The sequence below is a fragment of the Hippocampus comes genome, unplaced genomic scaffold, assembly GCF_001891065.2.
Source record: "Hippocampus comes isolate QL1 unplaced genomic scaffold, H_comes_QL1_v1.1 scaffold67, whole genome shotgun sequence".
Taxonomy (NCBI): domain Eukaryota; kingdom Metazoa; phylum Chordata; class Actinopteri; order Syngnathiformes; family Syngnathidae; genus Hippocampus; species Hippocampus comes.
This window is the reverse complement of record NW_017805221.1, coordinates 1,870,885-1,885,246: the sequence shown is the minus strand read 5'-3', so window position 1 is coordinate 1,885,246 and position 14,362 is coordinate 1,870,885. Positions and strand designations below refer to the sequence as shown.

Sequence of the window (14,362 nt, the reverse complement as noted above, 5' to 3'; positions counted from 1 at the left end):
GGGGGGTTGTCCTGCAGAAGTGATTGTTTGTGTTGTAGAGATGTATGTAAGGGACAAGCAAGGCTTTGTGTTGATGCATGCGTGCCATGTTGTGCCTTCTTGCGCTTTGCGGTGTTGAAGAAAGCTGTGGACGTGTGGTCTGGATGCAGGCAAGATGTCACAGACGATATGTGTTCAAATATATGTGTGTGTGTGTGTGTGTGTGTATGAGTGTGTGCGTGTGCATCCCCTTCACCACCACCTCTCGGCACCCCTCCTCCCATCCCTTGATTTATGATGCTGTTTGGCAGTATGTATATGTGTGCAGAGTAGGAGGCAGAGCGGGATGGAGAAGGCAGAGGCGAGAGCTTATTTATAGGGCGGCGTGGCTCGGAGGAAGGAAGACGGGGAGGGGTGGAAAAAAAAAAAGGGAGAAAAGTGATCATGCCATTGTCGGAGGCGCTTGCACAGTTTGTTGTTATTTGCGCCAATAATCGGGATAAGGATGGGATCATCAGACGAGCGGCAGAGGAGGAAGGGAGACGGCCGGATGGGGGGTGGAGAGAGGGAGGGCGCGGGGGTTTTTTTTTTGGAGGGCGCGGGGGTGGTGGGGGTGGGGGGTTACATGCAGGCGAGGGGGTGCGGGATGGATGGCAGGCTTCAGGTGAGAGTAAAACCGCGCAGTGGGAACAGAGCGGTTCGGGTGGACTATCGAACGTCAGGTCCGACGAGCAACTGTTTGTTGAAATGTTGCGGCGCGGCGAGAATGAATCGCACTCAAAAGGCCCGAAAATCAGTCAAAAAATAAACACGCTTCCTTTGCCGTGAAATATTCATGAGCCACTTAGCGCAAGGAGCTCTTCAACTTATTTACGGCAGAGAAGCAATGTCACCACTAAGGCGGCCCGGGCCCTTCGCAGGTTCAAGCACGTCCCAAGCAGGTAAAAGGACTTGCAGCTTTTTTTTTTTTGTTTTTTTTTCTTCTCCAACCCGAGGTAAATTCTTGATGAGGGCTGCTTTAAAAATACCCAGCGAGAGCAGAAGAAAAAGCAGAGCGGGCCGGGAGGCCTCTGCGAAGTCAATGCAGCACAAGCTTGGTTGGGGCATGTTGCAGTGCTGAGGAACAGCACAAGGTCGGGGTCGAGACGAGGGCCGACCTCGTCCACTTTTGACGATGGCAACGAGCTCGTGGGGACGGGAAGGGCGCTGTTGTTCTCATCCTCATTTTTGAGGCCAAATCATACAACGAGACGGCGCGGCCAATTTCAATGCCGGATTCGAAAGGACCGTAGCCGCGCGTGAAAAACGGAATCAAAAGTAAAGCGGAGCCTCCAAGGTCGTTGTATCAACAAGCCGTTCGGGGAAAGGGTCAAACTCTAATTTGAATGAATTGTTGGCAGCAAATGAAGGAAATTGGAGGAATTTGTTTCGGGGTGAAACTGTTGCCATCATAAACGCTTCGCTCACTGGGACCGGCCGTGTTCTAACGTGACATGACGGGCGTGGAGAAGGCTCACTTGTGCTTTTTGTTTTACATCCGAAAATTAGCCCAAAGTTTAGTACTGCTTTACAATAACCGAAAACCGCTCGCCAAACCGTGACCAAAAAGTCTGCATGTATTCCTGTCGGAAAAAGGAAGCAAGTAACCTGAAAATGGTGTTCAGGATCTCGTTGGGTCGCTTGGTTTGGCAAAATCCATTTGTATCATTTTGAAGAGTTGGATGCAGGGTGAATTGACGGGTCAGGACTGCAAAGTGAGGCGCAAAGACTTAGTCTCACCCCATCGCCTAATTATTGCATCATCCTCGCACCTCACTCTCCGGACATGACGAGTCAGTCGACTTACAACGCAACTTTGACACGGACTGTTTTGACCAAGAAAATATGTCACGTTGTAGAAGAGGAAGGAAAATGGTCATCATAGAAAGAGAGCTCGTTAGCTTTCGCATTCCGCGCTAGCAAGTGTCTTTTCACTCACTTCCATTTCGTACTATATATATATTTTTTTCAACCAGACAATGATAAAAACAAGGAAAATACAACTTATTTTTTGGGCTGGAACGGATTAATTCTATTTCCATTCGTTACAATGGGGAAACATTTCTTCCATGGACGAAGGTTGCAGTTGGCGGACGCAGTCTGGGAAAGAATCGTTTGTGAAAGGAGGTTTCACTGTATTGGGTCCGTTAAGTGCTCGTATTAAAAAAAAAAAAAAAAAAAAAAAAAGAGGGTTGCAGATGTGTCTTTACCAAATATTTTGGTCCAAGTAAATTTCTGTCACACAGCGCTGTTCCAGGTTACGATGGTTCCCCACATACATTTGGAGGTTTGGAGCGGCACGCTAAGCCACGCTCGATTCCCATGTGGATGTTTTATGGCAAATTATTTTTGATGCTTCGCACGTGTCAACGGAGCCGGTTTGCTTTTACGGATCCCCATTTCCAAACACACGCCAGCCTATCAATGGAGACAAGAACGTTTCGGGCAGCTCGTGTCTGCACCTGATGCGATGCTGATGTCACCTCCCCCCCCCGATTCAGCGGTAGTAGCAGCCAGGCTAACGCGGAGGCACGGTTGTGTTTATCCTGGGTGAGAATAGCTTTAGTGTGCACTATTGATCGCGCTTCTCCGCTGCAGTCCGAGCTGCCAAGCAGAGATCAACAGGAGGGAAGCGACAGGCTGCCCGATCGGGTCTGGCTTTTCGTGAGGCGGGAGTAGCCGCCATGTGTCTGGACGGCCTCCGGTAACTCGGTCATTAAGTCCGGCCTCGCATCCGTGACAGCCATTTCCTCCCAAAATCAGGCCGTTGTGGAATACGACTGTGAAGCATGAAGAGTGAATCGAGTACCTTTGGCTTTGAAGAGGTGGCATTTTATGTCGGAATCGGAGCGTAGTCGGCCAACGTTTCTGCTTCTGGACTCGATGGGGTGTCTTCTCTCATTTTGATGATTTTGGACAAAGGGCTGAGAGAACTGTCCCAAATCTGTAAAACAAGTGTCGTGTTATTCCCTTTCTTTTCCATAGCGGTGATCTTGTTTAGTGTCTTGGGTAAGCTTGAGTCTGTCCCAGCTGATTTGGGCCCAAAGGCGGACCACCAGTCTGCCAGTCAATCGCGGGGCACATGATGAGCCAGACAAGCATTCACACTTGCATTCACACCGTCAGTCAGCGAACTGAACCGCTGCCAACAAGGGAAGTCACCCAGCCCTCCATTTTCTATAGTGCCTTTCCGCATTTGGGTGCCAGTCCCAAGCGGACTTTGGACGAGAGGTGGGCCTGCGCCCTGGACTCATTGCCAGCCAATCGATGGGTGCACATCGTAAGGGTGGGGGAGAATTAAAAAGGGGGGGGGGGGGGGGGGCACAATTTTGTTGGCAAAAGGAGGGTGGACAAAGTATGAACATCAGGGGTGCTAATAATTGTGACACACATCATTTGATGTAAAATATGCCCCCCCTCCCCTGACCCCGACTGAATAAATGCACTTGAATTCATGGTTGGGTTTTCTGTTTTTTTCTGATTTATTCACATAAATCTTAACCAGGGGGTGCCAATTATGACAGAGGGCAGTGTAGGTGCTGCGAAGAGCTAAAATCCAAGTTTAATTGACTGCCATCGAGAAAATGAAGGGGGAAAATAATAAAACCAAAATAATTACTGAATAAACGCTTATGTATTTTCCACAAAAAATGGGGGTCACCCCACAAAAAAAAAAAAAAAAATGACCCACATCCCAAAAAATGTAAACAGCTGAATAAACTGGTGCTGAACTGTGAGTATGCGGCGGTCTACTAGCATAGAAGAAGCATGCTTTTAATCCCCCCACAGAAATAGCTTGATTATTATATATATTTTTAAAAATATAAATCAAGGGGCCACTTAGAATGAGGATGCGGACCAACGGGAATAGACAAGCATAAACACTTAGGGACAATTCAGAGCCCGCTCTTGACTTAACATGTTTTTGACCTGTCAGAGGAAGTTGTACTGAAAGCACCAAGACACAGAGCGACCATGCAAAGTCCACATCGGAAGGTCAGAGCCGAGATATGAACCCCCCAAAACTCGACAACAAGACAGACGTGCCCTCTTCATCAGTCGGAGAGGTCAATCTCCTTTGACCTCTCCCGGCCCGGAAAACCCCTCAAAAAGGCTCGGCAGCGTCCGCAAACCTGCCTGTGACCTTCTCCCGCTCGACCTTTGAGAGCATTCTGACCCACTGCGTCGCGTTGGGCTTCCCCCACCGCACCGAGGAAGAACAAAAAGAGTCTTCGGAGGGGGCGGTCATGACAATGCGGAAGGTCATCGCGGTGCCAGAAGGTCATCTTCACATCCGGTTACCCAGGAAGGGTCGAGGCAACCACAAGTGACAACCGGCACCCTACCCACCCTGCCCACTGCCTCTTTGACCTGCTGCTCTCTGGCAGGCGCTACCGGTCCATCAGGGCCCGCAGCAAACAGACTCGGACAGCTTCTTCCCACATGCCGTCACTGCACTGGACTCACAATAACACCGAGGCTGATTCCAGACCGCTTTGGACAGTGGACATTCATGACCGTGCTGCTGCTGCCTAACATATTAGACTCCAACCGTTGTTCCCAATCAATAAGATGTCGGGCGGCGTGCATGTTGATCATCTCCGGACTTCCCTTTCTCACCCCGGCATTTTGTTGTTGCTCGAAGCAACATTTTACTCCCAGCTCACGCCCAATCAAAAACTCCGCTAAGCTAGCTGGCCGAAAGTCCCAACAGTGGCTAAAATCCCACTTTTCTTTCGTACGATCGACACACGCGCAGAGCCTGTCGGCACGTTGATGAATCGATTGTCGTAAACTAAGAATTTTATTGACTCCTTCGGGCCTTTTAACATCTATTTAGCCTGCGTATCCTCAACCCCGCCGGGTGACGCCATCGCGATGCGCGGGGCATCCATCACACACCCCCTCCCCCCCGCCCCCTTTGCAAAGCAAAAGGCCCTGAGAAGACGTCGATGGGAGGCGCAAATTCCTTTTTCGCCTCATCAGCAAGGAAAGGCACGCGAAAACATCAGATGATAAAATTGGTCCAATATTTGTTCCTTTGTGTCAGGGAATCAGCTTTGGCGCAAGGGCGCAACGCAGCATTATGCATGCTTCATTGAGAGCAAAACGACCAAAGCCATTACTATTAGTCACGGCGCTCATACTGTCCCGACACCCCTGCGCGCCTTTGCCGTCGATATCATCAACACAACCTTTGCTGGAGATCATCAGAAGCGTTTTGCTGTATTCATTTGCCAGGTCACATGATACCCGTGAGTGCTCAAAAAACATCAATGGGCGCATACATCAGGGCATTGTTTGGGCCGTGTCTCCGACTGCCGTGGCGTAGGCCAGCAGCTGCGGCGACGTGGGAGTTAAGAGCGTGGATGTGGGGCATTGTGACAGGTCACTTTTTTGTTTTTTGATGGAGGTCAGTTTGCACCATTCAAGACACACGCAAGCAAGTGATGCAGGGAAATTTACAGGCGTGTTTCTGGTACTTTTCTTGTTGTGTTTGCCATCGTGCCACTCGGTGTCTTGACCGTCTCTGGTCACCTTCTGTGATGCTTGCATCCTATTGAATAGACAGACCTGAAAACCTGGACTCACCCCCACTCACCCATTTTTAGTATGCTTATCTTATCCATCCATCCTCTGATCCGGTTAATCCTCACAAGGGTCGTGGGGGGTGCTGGAGCCTATCCCAGCCGTCTCTGGGCAGTAGGCGGGGGACACCCTGAACCGGTTGCCAGCCAATGGCAGGGTACACACAGACGAACAACCGTCCGCACTCACACTCGCACCTAGGGACAATTTAAGAGTGTTTAATCAGCCTGCCATGCTTTGTTTTTTGGAATGTGGGAGAAAACCGGAGTACCCGGTGAAAACCCACACAGGGACAGGGAGAACATGCAAACTCCACACAGGATGGCCGGAGCCGGGATCGGACCCACGGCCTCTGCACTGTGAGATCGACGCGCTAACCACTGGACCATCGGGCCGCGATGCTTTCATTTAAAAAAAAAAAACAAAACAAAACAAAACTTGCCACTGACTGAGCTCGAGTCTCACATGTTGTGTTGATGCAGTTCAGCAGGGGTGCCCAAACTACAGCCTGGGGGCCATTTGCGGCCCGCCTCAGCATATATATACTGTATACAGGAATAGGTTTTGACACAGCCTGCAACCCTATTGGGTGCAGGCTGTGTGTGTGTTGGTGTGTGGAGAGCGGGTGTGATGCACCTGACACCTACGACTACGAACAAATTGGGCCGATGCAGCTTTTGTAAATACGCAAAGAAAGTATTCACAATTCAAATCGTCACAACATTTCTCTTTATAATGCCTCCTGAACTAAGATATTTCAGTTTCAGAAGCCAAATTTTCGTATCCGTGTCCACATTGTACGAATTTTCGATCTAGCCGATTCATCATGCTTGCTTACTTGAGTTATTGTGAGAGCGCCACATTGGCCACGCATCCCTGCTGTTAACCGGCAAAGCTGGCAGACTGAGGCGGAGTCTGACTGATTGGCTTCGGTCCAGTTTGGCAAAGCCTCGTCGGCATCGACCTATTCAAGGTGAATGAGTCGTTGGCGTAACACTGAGAGACAGCGAGGCCTAATGACCCTTACCTGCACGTACGCTCGACATCCAAGGACAAGTGGGTCATCACCCGCAGACCACGGGAGTTAACGCAAACGAGCCCGTACGTGGGCTCGCACTTGCGCTCATGTGGAGCTTTTTGGTCAAAGTGACGAATCAGAATGTGTGGGCGCGTGAGGCTGGCCGTTATTATTATTTTTTTTTGGTAAACAATGTGACTCAAGCGCCCAGTGAGTTATGAAAATGAAACATAACGCTACGAAAGAGCGCTTTTCAGTACCCGCGGAGTGATCTGAGGGGCGGAGGGGGTCGGGGGCGTGGGGTGGGCGGTCGTAATGTTGTGCCGGAGCGTGTTTATGGATTTCTGTGCAATTGCGCACGCACTCAGCATCGGTATGTGACCGGCGCTAATTGCGTCTTTGTCATCTGCAGCTGCTCAGCTCGCAGGAATAATCAAGATGGCACGCGGCGGATGACGTGATATCAGCCCGGCGCCTCGCGAGCCCGTTTGGGCCTTCTCTGCAGCTTTTTGTCCTTTTCCCAGAAGTGGATGACAGTTCCAAGTGGGCTCTGAACGCTCCTTATAAATTGAGCAGAGCATTAGGAGGTTTGCGGGCGTCATCGGGCTGATGAAGCTTGGCTGAATCTCTCGATGCTACTTTCCACAGGTTTCGGGTTACCACCCTAAATGCGGCGCGCCGGCTCGGAGTCGATGACATATTTACCTTGCAGCAGTCAAGGCTATCAACACGTCCCAGAGGCCATTTTCATGCCTCCCAAGTTAATGACTCGCGCTGTGTTTTGACATCTCGCACTCCTCCCCTGCAATTTTATTGCAGTTGAGTTTTCCTTGCGCCAAACTTGGCCGGCTGGGTGCCCACCGCACTCAGCCGGCATCTGCACAGATCACTGCGAGAGGGCTTCTATCCGAGCCACAGCCACCCCCGCCGCCCCCCACCCTCAACCCCCTCCTCTGTGACAACCGGCCGGCTTCACCGCGGCTGTCCTGATAAACAAGCGTCAAACTCCCCTCCGGTTCCTCACCGGAATGGCCGCAGGGTAGCGGGAGTCAAGGAAAGACAGATGACAGTCAAGTGCTTCTCACTTGAGCGGCAGCCGTCAAGCCGCTGCGGTCCAAGCGGGAGCTGACAGTGCGAGCGCTGCGGATCTTTGGTCATTCATTACGCACGGCTGAACCGCTCCCTGTTTTCCTCCCGGTGCTCCTCCGTCTCCCCACCCCGCCTTGCTCCTGCTCCTCCTCGGCCGCGCTCAAACAGGCTCTCCCCCGTGACTGCGGGGCGGCACCGTTGAATGTGCGGGGGAGGAGAGAGAGAATGCCAAGCGAGGAAAAAAACAAAACAAAAAACAACGGTCATGTGCCTCGTTGTTATTGTTGCCCCTCCATCCTGAAGGAGGAATCCTGCGCATTGGCTTGATGCGCTAGCGCTGAGAGCATCAGCGAACGGGGTGCGGAGACACACACGAGCGTGCCATAGCCTTAGAAACCACCGAGATGCTGGCTAATGACTACTGACCCGTCCTCTGAAGAGACATTCTGAGCCCGTAGCCTAAACAAGTCGGACGAATGGCAAACACAGACATCTAAACCATTGTGGATCACTTCACAAACGCACTGATGTCATCCTATACGACGGCCACTCAAGATATTGGACGACACGCAAAGGTTTGCGCAATGGTCCGTCCGGCGCTGTCCGTAGGCTGGAGCTCCACGTTGGGATTTTATGTCAAGGAAGAGTGACTGCTAATCCACTAATTGGACAAGCGAGGCTGCGGGAGAGCGAGCGGAGCACAAAGTGAGCGAGGCACACGTGGCACGATGCTGTAGGCTCAATATAGTATGCGGGTGCGCATACATTATGTTTGCAGGGCATGTTGAAGGAATCTGGGACGCTCTCCTCTCCCTCCCGCGACTGAAAAGGTTTTACTGACATAAGGAACCATCTCATGCCGTACCGCGCAGCGCCAAAAAGGAGACACGCCTGACTAATCCCACTCGGGTCACGCGCAGTTCAGCTCTAATAGTAAAATTTGCAAACGTCTCAGACAGTCTTTACCGCCGCTTGGGGAAGATCATCAGCGCTTTCTTTGGCGCTTTTTGCTGAGACGAATGCTTTCTTTAATAAGGACACCTTGCCCAAGTTGTTTTATGCCGGCCGGCACAAGGAGAAGTGCATCCTAAATCAGCCGTCCGTTCATTTTCCCTCCCGCCGATCCGGTTCAGAGTCACAGAGGAGCTCGGGACTGGCCGTGGACGTGGGCTAACGTTTTATGGGGCTAAAGGCTTTATGACTCCATCAGAGGACGGCATCAGCGCCGCCTTCAAGGTTGTTCAAAGGCTTTCAAGCGCAAGACTCTGATCCTCAACAACCTGAAGTCGGGACGGCTAAAGCTTGGTTGGGCTCTCCAAACCATCCACTGAAATGAGCTTGTGTTGTTGTCAAATTCCAGGGCTGCCTCTGGACAGACTTTCCCAGACTTTGGGCCTGCTCAAGAGGTTTTCACCTTTGGCGGTGGTGGTGGTGGTGGACAGCAGTGCTTTCCGCTGCCAAGAACAGCCCCGGTTTTGGGGAACTCGCCGTGGATCGCGTCAATGGCCCTGCGTGTCGATAAAGCTTCGCAAAGTGGCGCTGAACTGCATTTGGGGACCGAGAAACATCTTGACGGGCGGCCATTTTGCAATGCGCTGTCAATTAGCGGGTCAAGGGAAAGGCAAATGATACGCTTGGGAAAAGGGCAAAGACGAATCTGTCTAATGCTGATGATGGCCCGGCATCTGTCAGAGCGATCCCAGAGATGAAATGAAAGAAAGAGACGCGCCTTGGAGGCAGCCATTCATATTCTGATTCAGTCCTCTCAAGGAGTAGATGCATCAGCGACGCCGCTGTAAAATCAATCCCCATCCACACCGAGCGACAACAATTACTGAATGCGCCAGCTTGAAAATGGAGTTAATAAATTTAGAGGAGTAAATTTTCTCAGCTGGTCACAGTAAATGCGCTTAGCTGGAGAAACTTGATCAAGCTCCTTATTTTGGGTGCCATTCAGGTTACCCCCCGCACACCCCCCCCCCTCCCCATTCAGTTTGAGTTGAAAACGTCAATGACCGCGAGGTCTTCTTTTGAGTGTTTGCTTTCTGTGGCCGCATGCAAGGGGGAAAAAAAAAGTGAAACAAAATTTGGTCTGACATATATAAGCTGTTTAACGTTGCACACTGACAACAGGAAGAATCAAACAAAGTGCGCCGCGATGAAAGTGGGTCAAATGGAGTGGAAATAAAATGCCATGAATGTGTCAAGTAAGCGCTCCAAATGATTCAGTTGCCGATTTGAAGTCTCGCACGAGGAAGCCGCCACAATCAAATAACCGAACGGACGCGATCACGGTGACGCAATGTGGCCAGAGGGTCCGCAGAGGGTCACTTTCTGGATTGGACTCTTCGCCTTCATCCCGTGCCCTTGCGGTTATCCGATCGTGGACTGGATGGAGTTCAGAGGAAAGAGGCCAGCGGGCACAGGGCGGATGTTTTTTTTTTTGAATGACTGGGTCAGTGGGTCACAGACATCACTGGCCATCCACAGAGCCAAAGCGGTCTCAAGAGCGCTCCTGAGGAAATCGCTCATCGTGGCCAAATGCCGCGGTGACGACACCATCGCCTCCGCAAGGTACACGCTGTGCTTACACGGGAGCGCAGCGCAGCCCTCGGAGAGTCGCGCGTACGCAGCTGATACAGAGAGCAGGCACCTAGAGACCGGAGCTGTGTTTAAACCCAATTACCAGTACACTCGATCGAATTAAACCAATGTTTTAATTAGGATTTGAGCGGTCGGGAAAGCGCGGGGGGTGGTGGTGGTGGTGGTGGGGGCGGGTGGCGGGTTTAATAACATTAATTTGTCCAACCGAGAGGGTCTTGTAAACGAGTTATTGTTGATCTATCATTCTTTTCATTGACCAATAATTGGAAACTTTTAACGGACTGCTGTTGGGAGCTCCGGCTTGCTTTTTTTTTTCAGATCAGGATTTTGAACGCCAGAAGCTTGTAATATTTAGACGCAAAGCATTCTTTGAGCCGATGCTCCCTCGTTCAGTTTCACCCTAGTTGCCTTTATCTCCCGCTATTTACATCTTTTTTTTTTTTTTGTCCTTGGAGCTTGACGAAAGTAACGAGCCTATTATTATTTGCACCTGCGACTTGTGGCTTCCGCTTTTGTCTCGAAGCCGACTTGAATCAAAGGAATGAAAGTTAATAAATATCCTCTCTCTCTCTCTTTCTTTCTCTCTGCCGCTTTCTTTCTTTTCTTGCCTGCTCTCAGCAGCAGATGGCGTGCCGGTCCAGAAGGATGGGGAGCAGGTAAGACCTGATTCCACCTTCTGCCACAACTTTTCCCACAGGCGGACGAGCCGGGCAACCAACATGGCTGACTTGATGTAGTCAAGTGTCACACCAGCGCAGCCGCACGCTGAGCTGCGGCACTGAGAGCCGGCTCGGCCCTTGACTGGAGCTCTGTGTCAAGTGCCGCTGCTCGCGCTAGTAGAGGAGGAACCGTAACGCAGCCTCGCGTCGGTGTCGCCGTTCCACCGCGTTGCACGCCGCGTGACGCGGTGCCCTAAGCGCCGGAAGACCGAGCGACGTCTGGCTCAGTCACCGTTCCCCATTTACAGCCTCTCCACCCTCATCCTCATCCACTGGGCGGTGTGGAGAGACAGGAAGCCATTTTTCACCAAAAACGCAGCTTCACTTTTCAAAGCAAATGTGCTGCAGAGCGATTCCATGATTTATTTATGCGCCATGCCCTTGCTGAGAGGAAAAACACCCACACCCATGACCATTTTTGGGAGCCTTTTTTTTTTTTTTTTTTGTTAATGATGGAAGATGGGAGCTTCTTCAGTGGGTGCGCACGATCACCCAAGCGTTTAATCCCTTCATCATACACACCCCAACGTGAGGGGCGTCAGAAACGACGAGAGGAAGCCACCACGAACGATAGTTTACATCAAAAAGGAGGCGTAAGAAAACGAACAGGAAGTCGCCATGAATGCGAGCAATGGCTGCATGCGCGGCCGCGAAACATGAAAACTGACACGCGATGTCCATTTTAAAGGAGTCTTCAATTAAATTCATGGGAGTCCAAATCACAAAGGATTTGATAGGAAACAAGCATAACTAAATGTGGGGAAAAAAATTTGCTTTTCTGCTGGGACTGACTCAAAAAAAAAAATAAAAGAATGATTTGCGGTGTAACTGAACAGGTGATTTGATACGAGCTATTTTGAACTAGCTCATTATTTTCTTTCGTCCTCATGGACATGAATGTAAAAAGACGACAAAGAGAGCCAAATTGGCTTTTGTGAAGTATTCAAACAGCGACCTTGACCTTGTTGCCACCAAATCCTAAATGAGCTCACCTTTGAATCTGGATGGAGGCGCCCGATAGACGTGGGACGAAAATGTTTCCACTTGATTGGTGCTCGTCTCGAAACTGAGCGTGATGATCGACTTTTCGGCAGCGCCGGTGGCCACCCGGTGTCCTGGTCTAGTTAGTGTCCAGCTGATAAAAGCGAAATCCCGCCTTATCTTCTTTGTCCTCGGGGGTGGCCTACACACACACACACAGACACACACACACACCCCTAAGCACAAACACACACACAGGTCTCGCTTCAAGCTTCGGTCCTTCGACTGACAGCTGCATCAGATACGACTGACATCTTTTTCTGCTTTTCTATTACACACAGACACTCGTAGCAGCTCTTCGCAAGATAGTGTGCACTCGGAAGACACAACATTAGGCTCAACCGCGCAGCGAAAATTGCGATTCGGTACAAAATTGCATCGAGAAAAAAAAATGACAAGATGATTGTGGTTGCAGTGGTGTAGCGCTGCACTGAATTCGACTGCGAGATGTTTGTAAAAGGCTATCCGTTTTCTTTCTATGTTTAGGGAACTTAAATATAGTTGTGTGGGGTTTTGTGGGGTTTTCTTTTAAAAAAACACACACAAAAAAACATTCCGCCAAAATAATCTTCCATTTGTGCTCATTGAGTTTTTAGCGCATTTGAAACATCACCATAATGATGAGCAACTTGTGTTTTGTGTTTTTTTTTTAACTAAAACTTGTCTGCCCATCGATGAAAGTGAGTTCCCCGAGTCGAAGACGAAATGAAAGGGTTGAGGAGAAAAATGAAGTCAGACTGTTTTTCCTCTGATTTGAAGTTTTGGTTTTTTTTCCTCCCAAATTTTCCAGAGGCAATGTCACACAAAGACATTCCCCAAAAAGGCCGTTTTTATCGCCAAAAAAAAAAAAAAAAGCCATCATCCGATTTTCAAAATGACTGCTGTACCGTACTTAGTTTGAAGCTGCCACTCCCACCAGACTAATTGCTCACAATTCTGACCAAAACAAAACAATTCCAGGGAAGTAGAGTTGAATATGAAAAGCCCATTTGCCTGAAAGGGCTTATCGGCAAAAATGCTTGAGCGATGCGTTTTTTTTTAATGTATGTGGAATTTTTGTTGTTGTTGTTGTTGTTTTTAATGGATTGGGTTGCTCTCATGTTTTTGTTCCTCAATAAAATAATTGAGTGTTCCAAAAAATATTGAAAACTTGATCTAGTTCTACTCACAAATGCATATGTGGAAACGTCACGGGCTTTTCAAATGTATCATCGGGCATGGATTTGCATTCACGCTCGCAATTGGGAATCGTTGTCAAATCCGCCGGCTTTTTAAAAGTACAGCAATGTAGCGGAAATGTTGCAGCCGCTTGCAACGCGAATCAAAGCGGAGCATGATTATCTCTTTGAATCCATCTCGTATTGGATTGCGCAGGTGTAAGGGTGTGAGGCGGCTCATTCCTCCCCCTGCGTATTCGTCTTCAAGCCTGCTCCTCATCAGTGAACCAATTCAAACTGATGGCTGTTCAATTCCCCCTCTTCCCTTCTGTCATTCTGGTCCTCGCCTCTGTCCTTCCTGGAAAATCCCGTCCGTGTCTGGCGTCTGGCCTCGTCTTCTTGGTCCGCATGTGTAAACTCCCAATCTGTTGCACTCTGCCTCTGTGCTCCCCGCATGTCAATGCTCTCTCTCTCTGTGTCTCTCTCACACTCCGTCCCTCCTATCTTTCCTCCTCAGCATGGACGCTCAGAATTTTCATGGGAGGGGATCAATGTAAGTGTTGCCACACATCGCTCCTTTGCTCCTTTCGTGGCCTTGTTTTGATGGGGAAAGGCACAAGGTCGATTCTTCACCTCCCCCTCCTCCTCCCCACATCGCTCACCTTGGCTTTCGAGTCTTGTCGGTTGTTTTCCGTGGACGGGCGGGCACAGTCGGACTAAGCGCACGTTAACTTGCGAGAAGGCTTCTGGGGCCCATGTAGATTTGTATTAATCCAACATCTCCATCACCTCTCCCCTCCACTCACCTCTCTCGAACACTGTCCCGGTGTCTTTGTGTGCCCCGTCACACCGTCCATCCTATTCTTTTCTCCCTCCGCCATCCCTCTCTCCTTCCTCTCTGCAGCTGTCCATGGAGGACACCACGTCCATCCTGCCGCGCCTCAAGAGGAACTCAAACGCCTACGGCATCGGCGCTCTGGCTAAGTCTTCTCTGTCAGGTGTGTCAGGTGTGTGTCTGTGCCGTGACCGGTAAAGAGACCCCATGTTGGCTCCGCTGCCCCCCTGCGTGGACGCTGGAGTCAGCATGGTACCCAAAGTGGGTTTCCCTTTTTTTGTTTGTTTTTTTT

General features: G+C 50.2%; 1 protein-coding gene and 1 long non-coding RNA gene across 8 annotated transcripts in view; one reads left to right on the top strand and one right to left on the bottom strand.

The window, feature by feature from the left end:
* LOC109515319 (uncharacterized) overlaps window positions 1-12,584 on the bottom strand; it is a 15,761-nt gene extending 3,177 nt beyond the window's left edge. Inside the window, exons 1-2 of the long non-coding RNA XR_002168166.1 lie at window positions 12,030-12,584; window positions 2,828-2,962 (exon numbers count right to left, since the gene is read on the bottom strand). This is a non-coding gene — a long non-coding RNA (uncharacterized LOC109515319). The remainder of the gene's footprint in view (window positions 1-2,827; window positions 2,963-12,029) is intronic.
* The window catches only part of fam131bb (family with sequence similarity 131 member Bb), a 22,959-nt gene that overhangs the window by 269 nt on the left and 8,328 nt on the right, over window positions 1-14,362 (top strand). The window contains exons 2-4 of one of the 7 annotated variants that reach the window (XM_019868994.1): window positions 10,940-10,974; window positions 13,753-13,788; window positions 14,140-14,242. In XM_019868994.1, coding sequence (XP_019724553.1) covers window positions 10,940-10,974; window positions 13,753-13,788; window positions 14,140-14,242 — 174 coding nt within the window. Of the gene's footprint in view, window positions 1-10,936; window positions 10,975-13,752; window positions 13,789-14,139; window positions 14,243-14,362 lie in introns of all 7 variants that reach the window. The other 6 variants (XM_019868995.1, XM_019868993.1, XM_019868998.1 and 3 more) reach the window with 6 other exon arrangements.